General features: G+C 35.0%; 3 protein-coding genes across 9 annotated transcripts in view; 2 read left to right on the plus strand and 1 right to left on the minus strand.

Moving 5' to 3' along the window:
- LOC129790654 (fibronectin type-III domain-containing protein 3a) overlaps positions 1–13,120 on the plus strand; it is an 82,252-nt gene extending 69,132 nt beyond the window's left edge. For all 6 annotated transcript variants that reach the window (XM_055828260.1, XM_055828262.1, XM_055828261.1 and 3 more), the window contains 4 exons: positions 957–1,257; positions 1,710–2,267; positions 2,337–3,428; positions 8,670–13,120. In XM_055828260.1, coding sequence (XP_055684235.1) covers positions 957–1,257; positions 1,710–2,267; positions 2,337–3,428; positions 8,670–9,089 — 2,371 coding nt within the window. In that variant the 3' untranslated portion in view covers positions 9,090–13,120. The remainder of the gene's footprint in view (positions 1–956; positions 1,258–1,709; positions 2,268–2,336; positions 3,429–8,669) is intronic.
- Positions 1–23,760, minus strand: part of LOC129790699 (transmembrane protease serine 9-like) — a 776,474-nt gene that overhangs the window by 734,970 nt on the left and 17,744 nt on the right. The gene's annotated exons all lie outside the window — the stretch shown is intronic.
- LOC129790664 (probable phospholipid-transporting ATPase IIA) overlaps positions 15,135–23,760 on the plus strand; it is a 17,316-nt gene continuing 8,690 nt past the window's right edge. The window contains exons 1-3 of one of the 2 annotated variants that reach the window (XM_055828288.1): positions 15,135–15,555; positions 16,128–16,242; positions 16,406–16,951. In XM_055828288.1, coding sequence (XP_055684263.1) covers positions 15,395–15,555; positions 16,128–16,242; positions 16,406–16,951 — 822 coding nt within the window. In that variant the 5' untranslated portion in view covers positions 15,135–15,394. Of the gene's footprint in view, positions 15,556–15,760; positions 16,033–16,127; positions 16,243–16,405; positions 16,952–23,760 lie in introns of those variants that run through there. The other variant, XM_055828289.1, reaches the window with a different exon arrangement.

Consider the following 23,760-nt stretch of genomic DNA (forward strand, 5'->3'; position numbering starts at 1 on the left):
GTATGAAATTTAATAATTATTCAACTAAAACATCACAGACTTTGAGCTTTTCATCACATAAGTTCATAAGTTTTGCACGCAAAATGTTTTAAGGGGGGGATTATTTGAATTTGGCTTTGCAATTGCATAGTCTGGTACATTGCAGTGAGCATTATGCTCTGTTTTTGATTTATTTAAAAGATATTTTGTGGAAATGTTGAAATTTTATTTTAAAGGAGTCTATTCATTTTTATTTTAATGTGAAAAAAATGATATAAGATAGAACAGAAAGACTTATTATTTTCCTTTGAAAACATGAAACTTAATCCGTTAAAATATAAATTTAAACATAAATATTCAACACCTTTTGGTAATACATAACGGCACAGATTTTCATTTAGGAAGAGAGATAAAGGGATTTCTCCCACTCACAGTCAGTTTAATCGAAAAGTTTGTCTGTGATATGGTTGAGGGATTTTCATCGGGAGTGAAACGTTTCTCTTTTAAAGTGCAGAAAATGTTTCGTGAAGCTGCGGGAGTGGGGGAAGGGAGAGAAGTGGATCTGTGAGTGTAAATTTTCCCACAGAAACTATTTTAATTACATAAGCAATGTAATAGAAACGAGGGGGTGTGTATAGGAGGAGAGCTTAATATTATATATTATGAATAAGTTTTATATTTAAATATCATGAGAAAATTTTCATAAAATGCAACGCAAAGAAAAGTGTTGCAGTGAGGGGATTTTTCAATGGTGGAATTTTCCATCAAAAGAATCAAAGAGGTAAAAGTTAGTTTGTGGAAATGGCATTTTAATTTCCCTCCCGGGGAGACATTGCATTCTACTCCATGGTGAATAGGATGGAAAAAGCGAGAAAAAAGGGGATTATGTGAAATTTTATAATATATAGCATTGACACTGCGGTTTTGGCGTGGAAATTGTATTTTTCTTTTTTTTTTGTCCCCTGTGTCTGTTACAGCTTCCGTCTGGCAGCTGTGAATGATTGCGGAAAGTCTCCATATTCGGACATTATCACCTTCTGTACGGCCGCCAATCCACCACCACAGCCGGCGGCACCAACATTGGCGTCTGCCACGTCGTCGTCATTGCGTCTAGAGTGGATTAGGAGGTCGCAAGAAGAGGAGTATGTACTGCAGATGGCGGATAAGGAGTCAGGACATGGGTATTTGCCAATGTACACCGGCAGGGATACCACGTACGAATGTATTAATCTACGGCGTGCCACGGTATTTCACTTTCGGCTAAAAGCTGAGAATGAGGTGAGTTTTTTCTCTTTTTTTTTTATAAATTGTCTTGATAAACTTTGAAAATTTCTTTATAACATCGAGACTTATTACTCAAAGTTGCTATCTTGATGTGATCTCTCATGATCTTTTGAATTATTTTATTTGAGTGATCTTTCGTATTGAAATTGTATGATCGTAGGCAAAAAAATGTGATCTCTCCAATGAAATTTCATCTTTTTGTAGTTTTTTTTTTTTATTTTTCAAGATCATACGATCTTTTTTTGAATTCTAAGAAAATGATCTTCAAAAAAAAAACGTTTATATAATGTACTTTGTTTTGTAACTTGGCGATCGATTTTATTTTATTTTAAACGTTCGATCTTTGTATTGTTTTTCGGCGATCTTCTAAAAGAGATCTTGTGATCTATTTTGATCTATCTCCTCCTACAAATTATGAAAAAAAAAAAAAAAATATAATTTCGTAGGTGGGATCATCAGCGTGGAGTGATGAAGTGATCTATAGGACCCTTCCGGAACGCCCAGGGCGTCCGGGGAAGCCACAAGTGAAGGGTAAAATTCACGCGACGAATTTTAAAGCGAAATGGGATCCACCTGCGGATCGTGGTGGTGCTGAAATTAAGACCTATTACCTGGAAATTAATGCTGGAGCTGGATTTGAGCGTGTGTACGTTGGTAGTGAATTGGAGGCCATTTGCGATCGCCTGAGTCCGGGTACGACGTATCAAATAAGGGTTTGGTGCGAAGGGGTGGCTGGACCAAGTGCACCGTCGGAGCCGTGCACGGTGACGACGGAAGCTGTGGCACCTGTGGCACCACCAGCGCCATTTTGCACAACCCCACCCGGGCCGTATGCCACAGTGTTGCGCTGGGAACGTCCGGACTACAATGGTGGGGCACCAGTGACGGAGTATGAGGTGGAGATGGAGGGTGGAGTGCCCAGGCAGAGGGTGGCTGTGTACCGAGGCAAAGACACACAGTGTGTGGCCAAGGATTTGTCACCGGGAGAGGTGTACGTGGCACAGGTGAGTTCACAATCAGGTGCAGGTTTTTTTGGTTGCAGGAATTATGAATTTTTTGTTTTGTCGCATCAGGTGCGTGCCATAAATCGTATAGGAGCCGGCCCATGGTCGGAGGAGGGTACCTTTGTGGCGGGAGCTGCACCACCAGGTACACCCGGACGACCAGATGTGTCTGTACGGTCAGCAACACATTTAACGGTATCGTGGGAGGAGCCGGCCACAAATGGTGCTTTCATCTCTGAGTATCGGCTCGAGAGTGCCGTGAACAATCAGGAGGATTGCTTCAATATCGCATACCAGGGTGTACAGACAATGGCGGAGGTGCGGAATCTCATGCCATTCACAACATACTTCTTCCGGGTGTGTGCAACTAATGCAGCCGGAACGAGTGGATTTTCGGCACCAGTTAGCGCCAGGACACCAGCTGCTGCCCCCAATGCCCCAATCATTGAATCGTACGACATCACGTCCACCGAGGTGACGGTGTACTGGCGTGCTCCCGACTGCCACGGCAGCCCCATACGGCACTATAGCATTGAATGCGCCGACAGGACTGTAACGACGGAGGATGCAGTGACGGAGTATTGCATTGGTGACCTACAACCGGAGACACTGTACAAAATCAAAATTCAGGCTGTGAATGAAATTGGCGCGGGACCCTTCTCGAGTGCACTGCGTGTCACAACACTGCCCCTACCGCCTAAGCCGCCGCGTCTCGAATGCCCGGCGGCGGGGCATAATTTTGTCAAGCTCAAATGGGGCGATGGCCGGAATGTTGACTTCACGCGCTTCCACGTGGAGATGATGAACAATCGCAGCAGGGAATTTGTGACTGTCTACACGGGCACCAACTACTCGTGTCGCGTGCCAAAGCTCCAGGAGCAGTCGACGTATGTTTTCCGGATATGCGCTGAGACGGATCACGCGGGGATTGGTGACTATTCCGATGAGGTGGCATTTGAGACAACTGCCGCAGTGCCGAGCAGTATAAAATCACCGAGAATCTATGAGCCAGCACCGGGAACAGTTGCAGCCACGCACAATCATGACAACACCAATTGTGATCACATCCACGTGGAGTGGCAGCACAGCAAAAATACATTTTCCGATCCAGTTGAGTACATTCTCCAGTGCACACGGAGCAGAGAACAAGACTACAAACAGGTGAGTGACACCATTTATTTAACTTTTTCCTTCATAATAATTATCTTTCCTCATCAAAATGTTAAAAGGCAACATGTTGCGAATTTATTTATAAAACTCTCTCAATTAATATTAAAAGATTTATTATTAAAGGGGAAAAGGAAGAAATTTACCCCAAAGTGGGAAGAAGTTAAATTCAGAGAAAAGTTACTTTTGCCTGTTTGTGAAGAATTCAAATTAATTATTTAATGAATATTTAAATAATTTTCATGGAATTTTGATACATATTTTATTAATTAGGATTGAAAATATACTTTTCATTTTATTTAATGAATATTTAAAATCATTTTCATGCTCTTTATTTTTCATATTGTTGAAATTTTTTGATTTAGTTTGCAAAAGTCAAAGCTTCAAGTTCAAGGGTAGAGTTCGAAGGCAAAATGGAAAAAAGTGCGTGGTGTGTAAAGGAGTTTATCCTGTGATGTATGAGAAAACTCTTCATTGGATGAAACAATCAGGACATGCGTAGTTTTTGTTAAGAATGAAAAAATAAATTTTAAAAAATCGCCAGACTTTCATTTTCCATTTTATTTTGTAGTTGGAAAAATCTGGCAAAGATTTGCCCAAAAATGTACGGAATGACGTCACACTTGTGCTTTTTTTATCTCTTTTAAAGCAAGAAGCATTCATGCTTATGCTTCATGGATAATTTTTGACAAGATGATTTTTTACGAATCTTCAGATATTTTCTTCAAATAAGATTTCAATTAGCTGGAAAAAATGTCGAATTGAGCAATTTCAGCGACAGTATCTTACAAAAAAAAATGATCAAACAATTAAATAGAGTTGTTCCAATAAGAAAAAAAAAATAATTTTTGAGTTCTGTTCTGATTTCTCATTGCTTCGTTTTCTCACAGAAAGCAAAATGTCTGTGTGCGCGTTATGTGTGTCAATATTGACTTTGAGAGAATCAAATTTTCTATTTCCGTCGAGAGGTTCTTTTTCACCCAAAATTCAATCACATTTTAAGCATTTACATTTAATTTGAATTTCAATGATATTTAAATCTTTTTTTTTTGTGTGCAAAATTGGCGAAAATCATTTATAAGTAGCAACGGTGTGGCTTTTTGGGAGAGCTACTAAAACACACAGCTAAAACACTCTGCAGCTTTTATTTGATAAAATGATTAAATTGATGTAATTAAGAGACATTTATCTCTTGAGAATTTGTAATCAAATTCGCGCGAAGAAAATGAGTGAGGTGAATGGAAAGTAAATAAGTGAAAGAAAGATAGATAATGTTGGAGTTTTATTAGCAAATTAAAAATTCAATCCTCAACCGCGTTGGACTTTGTGGATAAAGTCAAATGAGAAGACTTTGTTCTTGCAAATTTAATCTTTTGCCAAATCTCTGTGCAAAGAATGATTTATTTGCTAATCAAATAGAATGGTTTTTGCGTTGAAAATTTCTATTTCGGAAAACTTTTTTTTTTAGCCAAATGTACTTTACTTAAAATTAGAATATTTATACAGAAATCAACCATATTTGGTACAAATTCAAGTCAAAATTTACTCTTTTTCACACGCAAAATACAAAATGATTGCCCCGTGTTGGTGAGGTGGGAGTGCGAAAGAGGATTTAATGCTTCAATGCGTGTGTGATTGTATTTTTGTGTTGATTTGCGCGCTATTTTTAACATACAATTAACTCGTATATTTAGGGTCATTAACTACTCAAAATAAATAAATTGCAGAGTCTGATGATCGGACAGTGTACTGTAAACATTGGAAAATCGTTTGGATTTGCTAAATTTTCACTCTCTACACTGCTTTCAATTTAATACAAAATGTCGTGAGTCAGAAAATTTCATACGAAGAAATAAGAAAACTCTCCTAAATTTGTTTATTATTATTTTGCGAAATTTAATTTTCACAATTTATTAATCATGAATGGTGCTATGCAGGAAAAGAATGTCAAGAAAGAATGATCATGACATTTTTTCCTGACATTTTTTTTCATTCCATCTCACTCCCACTAATGTATTTTCCTATCTTTTGTCTTTCTCCCACGCATGGTGACGACATTTTTTTTTCATGGCATGCTTTTTTTCTTGCGCACAACATGTTTTTATTTCCTTGAATTTTCTCAACATTTGGGGGTATTTTCCACAAAGAAAAGTGGAAAATGCTTAGCTAAAGAGCCCACAGTGCCAGGAAAACAGTGAGAAATGGAAATTTACGGTCATTTATCGGCCAAATATGTGAAAATGTGCGAAGTGAAAAATCAAAACATTCTTTCCCTGACCAATTTTTACGGGATATTTTTCTGTATTTTCACGACACAAATCACTTCCTGCAGGTTTTTTGGACCTTCCCACAGGTCATCTGCAACACGGAAGGTCTGTGTAGGGTCAATGAATTGTCTCCTGGATCGTACAAGAAACTCCTGAACACGGAAAAACTGGTCCGGGAGTGAATGTTTTGCTGTCGAACTTCACTGTTTTCACATATTTTGCCGATAAATACCCGTGATTTTCCACTTTTCACACTTTCACAGGCACTAAGAACACTTCCAAAGCCGCTTTTCACTTTTCCCGAGATAAAATATCACAATTCACAGAGAAAATTGACGAAAAATAAGAAACGTGTTGACTACGCAAGAGCTTGAAAAAGAATGTCGCAGGAATATGTTTTTTTCTGTCATTCTTTTTCCAGCTCTTGTGAAGTCAACGTATTTGTTAGTTTTCTGCAATTTTCTCTGTAAATTGTGATATTTTAGCTTGGGAAAAGTGAAAAGCGGCTTGTGGAAGTGTTCTTAGTGCCTGTGAAATGTGAAAAGTGGAAAATCGGGGGTATTTATTGGCCAAATAAGTGAAAACAGTGAAGTTCGACAGCAAAACATTCACTCCCGGACAAAGTTTTTCCGCGTTCAGGTGGGATTCCACCACCCAGGAAGCATTTTCCTGCCCCCCACACAGACCTTCCGTGTTGCAGATGACCTGCGGGAAAGTCCAAAAAACCTGCAGGAAGTGATTTGTGTCGTGAAAATACAGAAAAATATCCCGTAAAAATTGGTCAGGGAAAGAATGTTTTGATTTTTCACTTCGCGCATTTTCACATATTTGGCCGCTAAATGACCATAAATTTCCACTTTTCACGGCTTTCCTGGCACTGAGAACACTTCAGCAAAGCCCATTTTCACTTTTTCATGGAAAAATATCCCCAAATACTGAGAAAATAATACGAAATGAAAAACATGTTGAGTGCACAGAAAAGAATGATGAAAATGTCGGAAGCATGCGTCAGAGAAAGACGAAAGATACAGAAATACATTAGTGGGAGTGAGAGGGAATGACAAAAAATGTCAGGAAAAAATGTCATGATCATTTTCTCTTGACATTCTTTTCCTGCATAGCACCAGAACTCATTTTCATTTTGGGGAATCATCGAAGAAGAACAACATTGCTGAATGTTCTGTATATTGGGGGGAGTGAGTTTCAGGCAAGAAAACAGACTTTTCTTGCATTGGGGTTCCTTCAGAATGTGAAATTAATGCAAATTGAAAAATTAACAAGTTGAATACAATGTAAATAATTGAAATTAAAAGAAAATTCAGTGAGAATTTCTTCACAAAGAATGACGAAGAAATAAGGAGAGATTATCAAAAACTTAATCGCAACGGTGTGTAGTTCAGTGAACAGAGCTATTGTTTTGATAATTTAAACATATGGTGTTACACCCACAGTGTGACGAATCTCATTAATTTTTTTTTATTTGTAGTTTTATATAAAGAAAGTTTTCTCGTACTTCTTCTCCACTATTTTATTTTTTTTTATAATAGGTACATAGAACTCAAACGTAATTGAAAAGTTTGTACGATAATTCACTTTGACATGCGTATCTTCCACGCATTCTCACTGATTTTTTGTTTTTGTTGATGGTGAGATATGAAAAGTGTGAGAAATCGCAATTAAATCAAAATTTGATTTATTATGTGTTGAGTGTTTTAATAATTCTATGCGATTATCGTCTCATATCTATGCAAAGGAAAATTTTGTATAAGTTTTTTTTTTAAGTTGTGTTTTTACAAAGAAATTAGGTTCTATTTCTAAATTATATTTTTTAATACGAAATTAAAAATAAATAATAAACTTCTCATCATCAAACCTTCAAGAATTTTAAGAAGAGCATATTAAGAAGACGTTTAGGTTGAATATAGCCTGGGACGGTCTATAAGCAACGCTCTTTCTTTTCCTTTCAAGAGCACGATAGGTAGAGCACCCAACTTGTGTGCAAACAGTCGCTGGTTCAAGTACAGAAACTGCAAAATTTATTTAAAAAAAAAAACTTTTTTTGAAGCTTCTGTTCATGAGCTAACGTTCCGAAGGAAACAAGCATTACGTCGACTAAAACTCCATAAAGAAGTGGTTAAAATTCTCATCAAATATTGAACCTTCCCAAAACCTGTAATAATTTTTATTTTTCGAATTTAAGACAATTAATTTAACTTATCTGATGAAGATGGCAAAAAGCCTTCAAAACGTCGTATGTGAAATTACTTTGAAAATTTACTGAAATTCGTAAACTGTTCTCTCCCATATCAATAAAAAAAAGCTTAATAGAATAAATTTTAAGCGCTCTGTTTAAGAATTATCGAGATAAAATAAAACACTCGAACCGCTCGAAACTCAGAAAAGATAAAATTTTGGTCTCTTTTAGTTTTTTTGGTCCATTGGGTCATACACTGACCCAAAGGCTCGATTTAATGTTTAATTTTGTATAGGTAGTTATTTTATGAATATTGAGTCCAAATTAGTACAAGACTATGTCTTTTTACAATGCCAGATCATTTTATGACCACAAAAAAATATATCCAAGGACTCATAGGATCAGGAAGGACGAAAATCTGAAAATTTTTGAGTTAGGATTTTTTGCCAAAAATGTCTTATTTGAGCTCAAAAGAACCCATAAAAAATATTTTTAATTCAATCAACTCGCTAGATTGATCGTGGACCTTAAAGGGTTAAAAAAAAAAACTTTAGAATTTATCAATCATTCTTTCAATTCTTTGAACATTTTAAAAATCCGAATTAGGCCGTCGATTCCTATACTTTAAGGATTTTTCGGCGAGAATTTTAATTTTATGCTGCATTTTTTTTATTTAGAATTTTTACGCTAAAACATATTTTTTGCCTTTCTCAACCTTTAAAGAAAATTGCTCAATAAGAATTCTTTTTGAACTTTGCTCATTTTCGGTTGCAGATCTACCGTGGTCCAGATACACGATTTACAGTGGAGAATCTGGAGTGTGGTGTTGAGTATTGCCTTCGGGTGTGCCCTGTACGCCTAATGGCAACAGGTGAATGTCTCCCGGGGAGTTTTTCACCTGTACTACGTCACTCTGTGCCACTAAAGTCAAAAAGTGTGATGGATTCAAATGCAATTGCCGGTGGGCATGGTTTAGCCGCTGGCCAGGGAGCCAGTGGTGGTGGTACGAGTCAGGCATTTGATGACAATCTCTCCAATGTTGGTGCTGTTCAACGGATTCTCGGCCGAGTCACGACAATCTATTCATCCCGGAGGAATTTTACGGATCAACAGAAGGCCATCATTATAGCAATTTTTCTCATGATTGGAAGTGTTGTTTTAGCCTATGTTGTTAAACTCTTCAATTTCAGCTAAGAGAACTATTTTTTTCTCCAACAACACACGCAAAAGAGAAAGAAGATTTAACAAAAAAAAAGGTAGGTGACACAGAAGAGATTTTTTTCTCATTTGTTTTTACAAAAATTCTATTGCAGCAAAAAGAAGAGAAAAATTTCCAATATTTTTTTTGATTCTTTGTGATTGCCTTTCTGTTCTTGAAAAAAAAACTCTTAAGTGATCTTCACTCTATGTTATTATGCTCTTCCACCATTCTAAATTATTGTATAAAAAAATCTATGTTTTCTCTCTATCTCCTGTTGATAGCATGAAAAAAAAAGTTCTTTCTGTTAAGCAATTTTAAAAATTGCTCATTAAGTTCAAAAATAAAATTCTCTCTATTTTTTCTTGTTCAAAAAATCCTTTTTGTAAATGAAAACGTCCTTCAATTGCAAAGAAACTACGAAGAAAAAACAAACATTATACATTACTTATGAGAAAATTCATGCCAATTCTTGTTGCAATTTCTGTGGGCTTTAATGTAATAAAATTAATGAAAAAATTAAAACATAATTGAAAATCATTTCTTAAGGAAGATTTTCATTAATGAATGTTTTTCAGTAACATTTTCTCTCTCTAAATGATAGAAAAAACAAACAAGAGACTTGTATGAAAAAAAATTTAGGTAAAAAAAACGAGGAAGTTAAACGCATTAAATTAAAACACTAAAACAACATTTAATAAGAAAAAAAATGATAGTTAATGTAGCAAAATGATGAGAAAAAGAAAGGTTAAGTTTCATTTTTTAGTGCAAGAAAAAAAATGCAATTTGGGAAAAATTCTGGTCTACACACTGTTCTTATTTAAAACAAAAACAAAAAAGAATGAATAAGATTTATTATTAAAAAAAAAAAGAAGGGAAAAAAGAGAGAGGGAGAAACAAGAACATGTTAGTTAGTAAGGGAATTTTGATGAATAAGTTAGATTGCAAAGTAAATTGAATCTCTCTTATTCGAGTTAAGAGAAAAAAAATAATTAAAAAAAAACTATGATCAAAATGGTATAAAAAGTAATTATTGATAGTAAAAAGAAATAAAACAAACAGAAAATGTTTTAGGGGTTTTGGAGGAGGTTTATAATATTAAATGAAAAAAAAATTATTATAGTATGGTTGCGATTTGTTTGTTTATTATTTTTTTTATTTTTAAGAAGGTGCTATTAACTAAAGTCTAGTTCCATTCAATCTTATTGAAAGATAAAAGAATATGATGAAAAGAGATAAAAGCGAGGAAGAACACAAAATAAATATTAGTGAGAAAGATAAAAAAAAATAATATTAAAAAAAAAACAAAAAAAGAATGAAGAATTATCTAGTTTTGGAAAAGAAATGGATGATTGTGAGGTCAGATGATTATTTTCCAATTTTCTACATGAAAAATAACACACTGATGGAAGTTTTTCTTACCAAAATGAGAAAAAAAACATTGCACTAGATAAATTTTTTGTTGTTGGGCTTATGTTTAACAATTTTTTTTTATATTAATATGTATAAATTATATACAGGTGTAGTCTTTTTTTATTGGATGAAAAACAAAGAATAGAGGCCCATTTAAAGGGGGGGAGTATAGCAACAAAGATAAAGAAGAAAGTTTTTATACGAATGATGCAACAAAAAAAAACCTATTATACATAGAAAAAAAATGAAAATTATTGTACCTAAAAGAAAACAAACTTAGAAATGAAAATTAATTGTAAAATCTAATTTCTATGGTGGATCCGTTGTCTCAAAACAAAAATTATTGCAACTTAGCATAGGATTTTTATTTGCTTTTTATTTTTATTTTTTTTTTGTTACAAACTTCTCTCATTATTTATTCACACCCACACACACGATGTGCAGTGTAGAAGATAAAAATCGCTGAGCGTAAATTCTGTGCAAAATAATATAACAATAATATTGCAAAAATTTGCAAATGACTTGATTACTATCTTAATGGATTACTTAAAAGAAGAAGAAGAAAACAAAACATCGCATAGCATTTTATGTTACAATGTGTTGTACATTTTTTTTTATTTTGGAAAGACAGTCCAACAGAAAACGGAAGAGAACGGAAATATTTATCATTATTTTTTCTCACTTGATTATTTAATTTTTTTCCCACAAAGAGCAAAGTATTTAAATGGACACGCTTTGAGAGATTTCCTTTATCCCAAAAATAGCATTTAACTTGGTTAATTGAGCATAAAAATGATTTATTGAGTGTTGGTGTTTTCTGCAATATTTACTTTTGATTTATGCGATTTATACTCAATTTAATTCGTTTGTTTGAAAAGTAATTTGAAATTTTTGAGTAAATAAATTATTAAAGGAATTCACTGTAAAAGCGTAAAGTGTGTATGATGGTTTGATTTTAATTTATACTCAATTACAAAGTCAAGGAAAATTTTACGTTACCGTGTTTTACTCAATAGAAACAAATACGTACAGAATTCATAACGAAAAAGGTTAACAAATACGTAAGCATTACGTAAAACGACGTAAGGAAAGAAACTTTACAAATGTTTTTTTTTGGTACTTTAAGAAGAAGAAGAAAATCGTACACACTTTACAGAGAATTTCTGAACGGTTAAGTGAAAGACTTAACGTTATATGTAGCTTAAGAAATTGAAGAAGACGGGTTTTCGGTCGTTTCTAGGTCAATTAATTTTTATTAAGAGCCGACGTTTCGGAGATTATAAGTCCTTCATCAGGGCCTATAAGATTTGAAAAGGATCCATAAGATTCATTGAAAAAGCATTAAATGAGATTAAATTCAATAAATAAATCGTTTTATTTTTAATCTTATGTATTCTTTTAAAATGTGTAGGTCCTGAACAAGGATTTATATAGTCCAAAGTAACCGAAAATACGTTTGTTTTCTTTAATTTATTAACTATTTCACGGCTGCTTGCTTCGTTGTTGTTATAGCTTCAATTCTAACACAAACTTATTGATTAAGGGGTCGATTCTGTTAAAAATCTTTTGTTTTCTTACAATCATAGAGTTGTAAGATTTTTGATATTTTGTGAAAAATATTGCGAAGATTTAACACTTTGTTTCTTTCTTTAAAAAAAATTTCTAAACGAATTTTAAAGCAGAAAATCGTTTGTAAAGGCAGGAACGTTTAAAAAATACGAATTATCATAATTTTACAAATTTCTAAATGTAAGAAAAGTAATATTTTTCTTTACAGAATCGGTCCTTAATACGAAAACTTTTAATCGATATAATTATTTGTTTTGATCAAGCAAAAATTATTTCTCCATTTAAACTTTGCTAAATTACTTCAGAACTATCACAATATTACGCTGTTACTTTGCAATAATTTGATAGTGAATCACCCTAATGATTTCAAAACGTTGTCCAATACTTTAGCTCAATATAAACTAATTTTTACAAAAAATCAAACTTTTAACAAAAATTAAACGAAATAAACTTATTAGTTATTCATTGAGAATGAAAGATGCCTTTCTGTATTTCATTTTTCACACCTAAATTCCATCCGTACTATGGCCTATAGAATACAAAGAAGAAATTATTTAAATTAAAACGGAGAAACGAGGCAAGAAAAATAAACAATGAACGCAATTAATGTAAAAAAAAGAACGAAAAGAATGTATAAAGACGAGAAAGAAAATGTTAAATATTTTTTTGAGATTAATTATTAACATGAAAAAAAAAAGATTTTATTTCTACATTATCTCTTGTGCAATATATAAAATAATTCTTATACGCATTTTTTTTTCATTTAGGCGAGGACAGTGTAATTTATATAGTAGCGTGTGGATGGATGGGAGAGGAGTTGATGATGGGATTTTTTTTTATTTGAAATAATTTTTATTTTTATAAAACTCTATGAAGCGTCCTAAAGGGGTGTAGAACCGAATATTCAGTATTTTTTTTAAACATTTTTTTCACGCATAATTCTTTTAATTGGGTTATTCCAAAAGAGTTTGCGTGAAAAATGTTTAATAATTTAAACAAAAAAAATGAAGAAATAAAAATTCTTTACAACAGCTACAAAAAAAAACGAAACATTCCATTTTATAGAAGAGATATGATTATTTTTTTATTATACACAGAGAAATATTTTTTATTTAGAAAGCAACAAAAAATACAGAGTGGAGGAAATAGTGTCTATTTTTTTTTTATTTTACAAAGTTCCATGACAGTGAAGAAGAAAATACAAATGCAATTTAATTTTTTTCTCTTTGAGCAGCATAAACATAGCAAAACATGACGATGTAGTAGATTCTATATATTAATGTGTAGTATATAGAAACAAAGACGACGAAACCTATTCACAAATTTTTATTCTTTCCATTTTTTTATTCCACAGGCTTTATATTTAAAATAAAAAAAAAGAAAAGAAAATATTTATTACAGAGAAAAAAAATACGAATGAATAAAAAAGAAACACTATTTTATCTTTATATACATACATATAGTGAGGACCTTTTTTTAAAAGAATAAAAAAAGATGAAGAAAGTTTGTAATGTCTATTCCAGAATATACCAAACAAAATTAAACAGTATTGATGACGTCATAAAATAATTATGAAGCTATATAATTAAAGAAAAAAATGTGCATGCTATAAGACAAAAAAAAAGTGAAAACTCATTGCTATTAAATGTTAAAAAAAAAGAATTTCAGTGGATTTTTGCAAACTTCTAATTGTGTGACGATAAACAAGTTTTTCTCAAAACAAAGCATCTCTAAAAAAATCCTCTAAGAAGATGAATTAAATGAAAAAAACATTTTAACAGGTGAAATTTACATTGTGCACATCAAATATCCTTTTAAAAAAAATAACTTAAAAAAACATTTAAAATATAAATAAGAAAAAAAAACAAATCGCATAAACTAAATGGCATAATTAAAAAAAAAAAGATGAAGACTTTAAGAAAAAAAAAAGAAAAAGAAATAATCACATTTATTCGCATTTTAATCCATGATAAAAAAAAAAGTGTGAGACTTTTGGGGGGATTGTTGATGGAAGTTTCGAAAAAGTTTTTTATTGAATGAACAAAAAGACGAAGAACATGAAGAGAAAAACAACAAATCAAGAGAAGAAAATTGGAAATGTCACGGAAAAGTTGGTAAAGATTATTTTGAAGAAAGGAAGAATGTAGATTTATAAAATTGACTATATAGGAAAGGAATAAAAAAAAAGAGAGAGATGATAATGAAAATACACTATAAAAATAATTATTATGTACGATTATTAATATTAATTAACAATATATGATGGAGAAAAAAATAAATAAAAAAAATCTATATATGTTATGTAAGACATTACAATATTGATTATGATTATATATATAATTATGAAAAACTATTAATAAAAGAATATATATTTTATGTAAAAAATAAAACAAATGACTTTTTTTTTCACAAAAGATTACTTTTTGAATTTGGCGCCTTGGTAGTTCCAAAAGCCACCACTATGGTTTAGAAGAAAATGAGACAAATGACGTCACTGATACTGTCTCCCTCACAAATTCAGTTTTTCGCAATTTTCTCGCGTTTTCCGCCGAATTTTCACAGGAAATTGGTTTTTTTGTAACAGGAAGTGACGCCGCATCGATTGGCATCAGAAAGTCTGAAAGTTCAAAAAAATTCCGGGAAAAAAAGTCGTGTAAAAGGTGTAAAACGAAAACTGCCGGCGACTTTCATCCCCCGAATGAAAACACTCGGGAAAACATTAATGGGGCCCCAAAGAAGCACCCTGTGGCAGGAAAAGTCGGAAAATTGCGTAGGAGCGAATAAAATTGACTTTAAACACCGCCGCCAGATAATTTCGGCGTAGTACTCCAAATTTCCAATAATCTCCGTCAAAATTTCTGCGAGCCCCAATTTCTACACAAAGGAGCTCCCCGGGGGCTCCAGAGCACTCCTACGTGCTCCAGAAGCTCCAAACATGTTTTCTATGCCTAAAAATTTGGGAAAAAAGCGAAGAAATCGCATCTTTGTGGAAAAGCAAAAAAAAGTTCGTTAATTTCAAAAATATCGATAATTCATGGACTGGAATCGATTATATCGATAGTATTGTAAAAGCTGGTGTGGGGAAATCGGGGAAAATGTGAAAATTTATCAAATTTTATCAGTAAAATTGGTGATTTTGGTGCAAAAGAACTGATAGGAAGTTCAATTAATAAATCAAACCTGCCAGAGTGTGGCAAAGATCCCCCGCAGTTAAGTGGATTTAGGGGGATTGCAGGCAGGAAAATCTCTGAAAGTAAAGGAATTTGGGGGAATTGTTTTGTGAAAATGTAAATAAACTTTGACATAGGAGTGGGAAACAATGGAAAATATGCCTCTGAAGGATTTCGAAATGAGTGATTCTGAGACTGAACTCCTCCTGGATGGTCGGGATGACGGGAATTTGGCTTCCTCCGGGGTAGGATACCGCAACAGACGGAGAAATCGATCCTGCTGGTCCTGCTGCAAATTACTTTTCTGCGGGTGAGTTTACTGAATTTCCCGAATTTTCTGAAGATTCTTTTCCTCTTTTTCCTCTTTACCTGTTTTAACAAGCATTTAAAATTTTATTAAAAGGGAAATCTCAGCAATAGCTTTGAAAAAATGTTAAAAATTGCCAAAAAATCATGTTTTGGTTGTTTTGGAATTCGCGCACATTCCAATGCATTCCAACGCATTCCAGCGCCTTCCAAACTTCACTTCCCAAAATGATGTTTCGGCATTGGAAGGCCTTCCAGTACTTTGCAATGTTTTGCGACTTTTCCTCATCGCTGTGATTTTTCGCCTTTTTCTGTTTATTTTTTTTTGCATACGGGTTGTGTAAAAATTCGTGAAAATTGCCGAGTTAATAAGTTTGAATACAATCATGGATGATACATCGCAGGGCGCTCCACCCACACCAGTTACAAAGGAGACAGCCCCCCTAATTACAAAACAAAGACGACGGACATTTTTTGCTGGGTATTCCTCATTTTCTTTGCAAATTCTAACATCCGGAATACTTTCCCCGTTGAAAATGTTCCTCAATAATGGTGATTTGTGGTTTTTTGTTGCAGATGCTGGTGGTGGCTGTGGCGGAAATGGTTTTCTCCGAAGGAATTTCGTTCCCGGACAGTTCACATTGGGAAACATTGTGACGAGAAGTTTCCTCCCAATGAGATCCGGAATCAGGTGAGATGGAACTTTTCTTGAGGAAATTGGCTAAGATTAAGGGTCAAGGTTGATGAAATTAGGGCAAATAGCATTAAAATCGACCCCTTGAACCCTAAATGGGCTTTTGGAAGTACTTTGAGGCCTTCAAAAGTTAATTCTCTTTATTTTTTTTCCTTTCCAGAAATACAATTTTATCACATTTCTACCTTTGGTGCTATTTGAGCAATTTCGCTTCTTCCTCAATCTCTACTTTCTCATCATGGCACTGAGTCAATTCATTCCGGACATCCGTATTGGGTATCTGTACACCTACTGGGGACCACTGGGCTTTGTTCTTGCTGTGACAATCTGCCGTGAGGCCGTCGATGACTTCAGGCGCCATCAGCGCGATCGAGAAGTCAATTCGCAAAAGTACCGACGCCTCGTTGGGGCAGATCGTGTCCCAGAGATGGTCCCCTCGTCAAAGATAAAAGTCGGTGATCTCATAATTGTCGAGAAGGACGAACGTGTCCCCGCGGACTTGGTCCTCCTGCGTACAAGTGACAAAAGTGGGGCAGTTTTCGTGCGAACTGACCAACTGGACGGTGAGACGGATTGGAAGCTGAGGCTAGCAGTTCCGGCAACGCAGAAGCTTGCCAGTGATTCGGAGCTCTTCAATCAGGGCGCAAGTATCTACATTGAGAAACCACAGAGGGACATTCACTCCTTTATTGGGACCTTCTCCAAGGTGAGTGCAAAAATAAAAAAAAACTTCCTCCCAATTTGTACGATAGTTGACCCACTTTTTCTGCCAAACGATAAAAACAAATCACCGTGATTTAGTGGATTTCTTTATCAGTGAACACGACAGACCATCTCGTTTTTGTTGTTGTTGTATTTTATTGAGCATATCCAGCATATCTGTCTACTTGCTTCTCTCTCATGAACTTTGATCAGAAGTTCTTTGAAAAACTCTCAATTCTAACTGAAGTAGAAAATCTTTCAAAGAAGTTTAAAATTAATCTTCCATTCTTGTTGATAATGATTCAATTTAAATGATGAATTGAAAATAAATAAGAAGAAGAAAATCTCTCTGATTGGTTAGAAAAAACCGATAAAAGCATTCTGATTGGCTTACCTTGCAACTGCGTCACAATTAAGGGTGGAAAATAAGTGCAAAATTGATTTGAACAACGTAAAAAAAAACTAGAAATAAGCGCAGAATTGAGCGTAAAAGAAATTATTAATGGGACTACGTAATCCACCCACAATCGATTGTTAGGCGAAAATGTTCTTCAGTTTATTCTAATTTTAGCACAAAGAGGTGAGAATTACAAAAAAGGGGTGGAAAATGAAAATTAATGATTTAGCACGTCCCATTTGTCGCGTGCATGCGGAGGTTTATTTGACTCAAATTTAATAACAACGCTCTTCTTACATTTCGTCATAAACATGAATCATCGAATGATAAGATCATGTTGTTGATGAAATAAAATGAAATTGAAGTGAAATTGAGCAACAATATATTGTTTGTGCTGCATTACTTTTTGTGTAGCTCTCAGGGGAATTATCTGCATGAAATGATGCTGAATGTTACATGTAGAATAAGAATGTAGAATGATTTGTTATTTTTTTCATGAAGAATTTAATGAATTTGCATTTTTTTTTACTTATTAATTAAAATTTCGGTAATTTATTTAGATAAAGAAAGAAGTATGTAGTAGTTCAGTAGAGAAAAAAAGTACAAAGTTGGGAATCGAACCCACGTTAGAAGGTATTCGGAAAGTCGGAGCGTAAACCGATTGACCTAGGAGACTGCTTAATACTATAAAATAAACATAAAAAACATTTTTAAATTTTTTTTTAAAATTAAAATACAAAAAATTTGTCGAAAAAATTATTTTCTATACTTGAGTTATTTTATTGAGGGTTGAAGAACAATGCACATGGTAGGGATGATAGATTAAATATACCTCCTCTTTAATACAAAGTGACATAGCCAGAAATCGAGTTAAGTGAGAGGAGAAGGGAATGTAGAATTAGAATTTGTAATTTTTTTAACATATTTTGCAATTCTAGCGATATTGATTGTTCTTTTCAAATGTTTTAATTTATTTAATTGAAATCGATTTTTTACAATTTTGAACGTTTGACATTTTCTTTTTAAAGTTTGACATTTTTATCTCACTTTTTTTAACGTCTATTCTAACCAAAGAATTTTATTCTATAATTTGAAAATTTTATTATTATATTTATTTCATCTTCACACACTTTATATTCCAATGCTTGACTTTATTCTGACGGTTAACGTTTATTCTGACATTTTTTTGCTAATTCTGACATTTCACTCTTCTAACGTTCTATTCTAATGTTTAAAAATTCCCTTTTTAATTTTTTTTCCATATAAACTTAAGACGAAGTAATTACATAAGCTTCTAAGGAAAATGCTGAGCTTTTAGGGTCTTTAACCATCTACTAAACACCCTCTCTGGCTACGTCATTACGGGATAGACACATATTTTGCTTTAGAATTTGTTTTTAATTGATTAATTTTTCCTCTTAAATTGCTTTTTAAAATAATGCAAAATAAAGCTTAAAAAAAACTTTATAAAATTGATAAATTCTCTTAAAGAATTCAGAGAATTTCCTCCGCTGTTGATGAGAGAATTGCATGATTGATTTCTTTTAATTTAATGCATTACCTCTACATTTAGCAGACTTTACATGAATTTGCTTTTAGGGTGAATTCACAGCTCAATACCGCAAGTTCCACGGCCTTATAATACCGTGAAGAGCTTTGAGCTTTGAAAACTTTGAAAGTTTTGCATTTTTTAATCTCTTCTAACGCATTCATTTTTCGTATTGCGCCTTCTCCCTCTCTCGTAAACGACACTCAAGCGACATCAGAACTCTAGCGCTAGATGGGTATTTCTTCCTCGCCCATCTATGTCCAGGAAGCTTGATTGAACAATCCTGGCCACTATTTCTCCTCATTCCTGTTCCGGGAATGGGATGAACATTGCCGGATAAGTGCTTCCTGCCTCGAGATTATGACAATTTGGCCACAATTCTGCATCCCAATGATGGGGATGCTGATGAAAAATGTTGGTATTTCTGCCGGATTTGTGATCACTCCTCATTGGTAATGATGGAGTGACCTCCGGATTGTGGAAGTCATCCCAGGATTAACAAGTCCTGGACAATTAGGGGAGGCTGGGGCAAAAATTTATATTTTTCGCCAGTTTTGTGGTCACTCCTCATAAGTAATGATGGAATGACCTCCGGATTGGGGAAGTCATCCCAGGATTACCAAGTACTGGAAAAATAGGGGAGGCTGGGGCAAAAATTTTTATTTTTCGCCGGAATTGTGGTCACTCCTCATTGGTAATGATGGGATGACCTCCGGATTGAGGAAGTCATCCAAGGATTACCAAGTACTGGAAAAATAGGGGAGGCTGGGGCAAAAATTTTTATTTTTCGCCGGAATTGTGGTCACTCCTCATAAGTAATGATGGAATGACCTCCGGATTGGGGAAGTCATCCCAGGATTACCAAGTACTGGAAAAATAGGGGAGGCTGGGGCAAAAATTTTTATTTTTCGCCGGAATTGTGGTCACTCCTCATTGGTAATGATGGGATGACCTCCGGATTGAGGAAGTCATCCAAGGATTACCAAGTACTGGAAAAATAGGGGAGGCTGGGGCAAAAATTTTTATTTTTCGCCGGAATTGTGGTCACTCCTCATTGGTAATGATGGGATGACCTCCGGATTGGGGAAGTCATCCCAGGATTACCAAGTACTGGAAAAATAGGGGAGGTTGGGGTAAAAATTTTTATTTTTCGCCAGTTTTGTGGTCACTCCTCATTAGTAATGATGGAGTGATCTCCGGATTGTGGAAGTCATCCCAGGATTAACAAGTTCTGGACGAATAATGTATAGTGGGGCAAATTTGTGGGTTTTTCGTCAGTTTTGTGGTCACTCCTCATTAGTAATGATGGAGTGATCTCCGGATTGTGGAAGTCATCCCAGGATTAACAAGTTCTGGACAAATAGTGTATAGTGGGGCAAATTTGTGGGTTTTTCGTCAATTTTGTGGTCACTTCTCATTAGTAATGATGGAGTGATCTCCAGATTGTGGAAGTCATCCCAGGATTAACAAGTTCTGGACGAATAATGTATAGTGGGGCAAATTTGTGGGTTTTTCGTCAGTTTTGTGGTCACTCCTCATTAGTAATGATGGAGTGATCTCCGGATTGTGGAAGTCATCCCAGGATTAACAAGTTCTGGACAAATAGTGTATAGTGGGGCAAATTTGTGGGTTTTTCGTCAATTTTGTGGTCACTTCTCATTAGTAATGATGGAGTGACCTCTGGATTGTGGAAGTCATCCCAGGATAAACAAGTTCTGGACAAATAGTGTACACAGAAAATAAAAGTTCGTAGCATTGTTCGTCAAATTTCTTGAAAAGTTCGTAACTCCAATGCTTTTACATGGGAAAATTCACCTCCAGGTTCGTAAAATGGGGTTAACCTCCCTGGGAGTGAGACCCCATTATACGAACCTGGAGGTGAATTTTCCTATGTAAAAGCATTGGAGTTACGAACCTTTCACGAAATTTGACGAACAATGCTACGAACTTTTATTTTCTGTGTATAGTGGGGCAAAGGAGTTTATTCAGGCCAGTATGAAAGATGATCCTCTATCGCAGAACAATTTTAACTAATTCCATTTTGTAGAGGATCAAAAAACATTGAAGAATCGCGAGAGAAACTCCCCAAAATCCACTGGGATCACATCGAAAAGTGCAAATAAAAATTGCCAAAAAATTCAAATATTGCGACGCCATTTGACATTTTTTTCCCTATAAAAAATGTTTGAACACTTTTTTGTAGACTTGTCGCTCATTTTCCGTGGAGTTTTTTTCTAGTCAAAATAAATGTTTATTATTTCGTTTCTGGAGTGATTTCTACATCTGAATCAGGTGATCCACTGCGAAATGAAGCTGAGGGAGGTTGATAGAACCAGCCCCTTGCGAATCAAAACAAATATTTTTACATTTTTTTGGGCCTTTTTGGCAGTGAGAATTTAAGCAAATCTTACCGAGTTGAATCCCATCCAGCGCAATATACCTGATTCAGATGTAGAAATCAGTTTAGTAGTCAGTATCCGGAAACATTCGACGGAGTCATTAAGCAAAACATGACCAGCACGGAAGACATTTCTGATATTGCTCCTGAAAGTCTCCTTCTGAGATTGGAACACTGAGCAAGTCCACAAAATCTTCATCACACCGTCTTCCCATTCATCTTTCCCAAGACCAATGACTCCCTGGAGCTGACAAAAGAGATTCTCAACTTTCATTTTGCTTCTCAGAGATCTTTTCTGCAGAATTCCCATGATATTTTGCTCCGACGCATTGAAATTGAATCAATGGGCAGTGAACATAGATTCTATGCCCTCCTCCTTGTTGCATCCGCTCTCGAGGAGGCTGAAACACCACAAGTAAGTCTCCAATTCCTGGACATAATCTCCAAATCCCTCCACACCGTGGAGATTATCAAGAAAGACATCCGGAAGTCTCATGAAATTATTCACAGCAATAAACTCCCAAAGAGTTTGTTTTCTCAGTGCTTTGAGAGTATCATTAGATGCACAGACTTCCAAGGAGCAGAAGATTTCACAGATTCAGATGTAGAAATCACTTCAGCAACGAAATCATAAACATTTATTTTGTCTAGAAAAAAACTCTACAGAAAATGAGCGACAAGTCTACAGAAAACTTTTGAAACATTTTTTATAGGGAAAAAAATGTCAAATGGCGTCGCAATATTTGAATTTTTTGGCAATTTTTATTTGCACTTTTCGATGTGATCCCAGTGGATTTTGGGGAGTTTCTCTCGCGATTCTTCAATGTTTTTTGATCCTCTACAAAATGGAATTAGTTAAAATTGTTCTGCGATAGAGGATCATCTTTCATACTGGCCTGAATAAACTCCTTTGTGGGTTTTTCGTCAGTTTTGTGGTCACTCCTCATTAGTAATGATGGAGTGATCTCCGGATTGTGGAAGTCATCCCAGGATTAGCAAGTCCTGGACAAATAGTGTATGCTGGGGCAAATTTGTGGGTTTTTCGCCAGTTTTGTGGTCACTCCTCATTAGTAATGATGGAGTGATCTCCGGATTGTGGAAGTCATCCCAGGATTAACAAGTTCTGGACGAATAATGTATAGTGGGGCAAATTTGTGGGTTTTTCGTCAGTTTTGTGGTCACTCCTCATTAGTAATGATGGAGTGATCTCCGGATTGTGGAAGTCATCCCAGGATTAACAAGTTCTGGACAAATAGTGTATAGTGGGGCAAATTTGTGGGTTTTTCGTCAATTTTGTGGTCACTTCTCATTAGTAATGATGGAGTGATCTCCAGATTGTGGAAGTCATCCCAGGATTAACAAGTTCTGGACAAATAGTGTATAATGGGGCAAATTTGTGGGTTTTTCGCCGGAATTGTGGTCACTCCTCATTAGTAATGATGGAGTGACCTCCGGATTGTGGAAGTCATCCCAGGATTAACAAGTTCTGGACGAATAATGTATAGTGGGGCAAATTTGTGGGTTTTTCGTCAGTTTTGTGGTCACTCCTCATTAGTAATGATGGAGTGATCTCCGGATTGTGGAAGTCATCCCAGGATTAACAAGTTCTGGACAAATAGTGTATAGTGGGGCAAATTTGTGGGTTTTTCGTCAATTTTGTGGTCACTTCTCATTAGTAATGATGGAGTGACCTCTGGATTGTGGAAGTCATCCCAGGATAAACAAGTTCTGGACAAATAGTGTATAGTGGGGCAAATTTGTGGGTTTTTCGTCAGTTTTGTGGTCACTCCTCATTAGTAATGATGGAGTTACCTCCGGATTGGGGAAGTCATCCCAGGATTAACAAGTTCTAGACGAATAATGTATAGTGGGGCAAATTTGTGGGTTTTTCGTCAGTTTTGTGGTCACTCCTCATTAGTAATGATGGAGTGATCTCCGGATTGTGGAAGTCATCCCAGGATTAACAAGTTCTGGACGAATAATGTATAGTGGGACAAATTTGTGGGTTTTTCGTCAATATTGTGGTCACTCCTCATTAGTAATGATGGAGTGACCTCTGGATTGTGGAAGTCATCCCAGGATTAACAAGTTCTGGACAAATAGTGTATAATGGGGCAAATTTGTGGGTTTTTCGCCGGAATTGTGGTCACTCCTCATTAGTAATGATGGAGTGATCTCCGGATTGTGGAAGTCATCCCAGGATTAACAAGTTCTGGACAAATAGTGTATAGTGGGGCAAATTTGTGGGTTTTTCGTCAATTTTGTGGTCACTTCTCATTAGTAATGATGGAGTGATCTCCAGATTGTGGAAGTCATCCCAGGATTAACAAGTTCTGGACAAATAGTGTATAATGGGGCAAATTTGTGGGTTTTTCGCCGGAATTGTGGTCACTCCTCATTAGTAATGATGGAGTGACCTCCGGATTGTGGAAGTCATCCCAGAATTTACAAGTTCTGGACAAATAGGGT

This window comes from Lutzomyia longipalpis, chromosome 2 (genome assembly GCF_024334085.1).
Source record: "Lutzomyia longipalpis isolate SR_M1_2022 chromosome 2, ASM2433408v1".
NCBI lineage: Eukaryota > Metazoa > Arthropoda > Insecta > Diptera > Psychodidae > Lutzomyia > Lutzomyia longipalpis.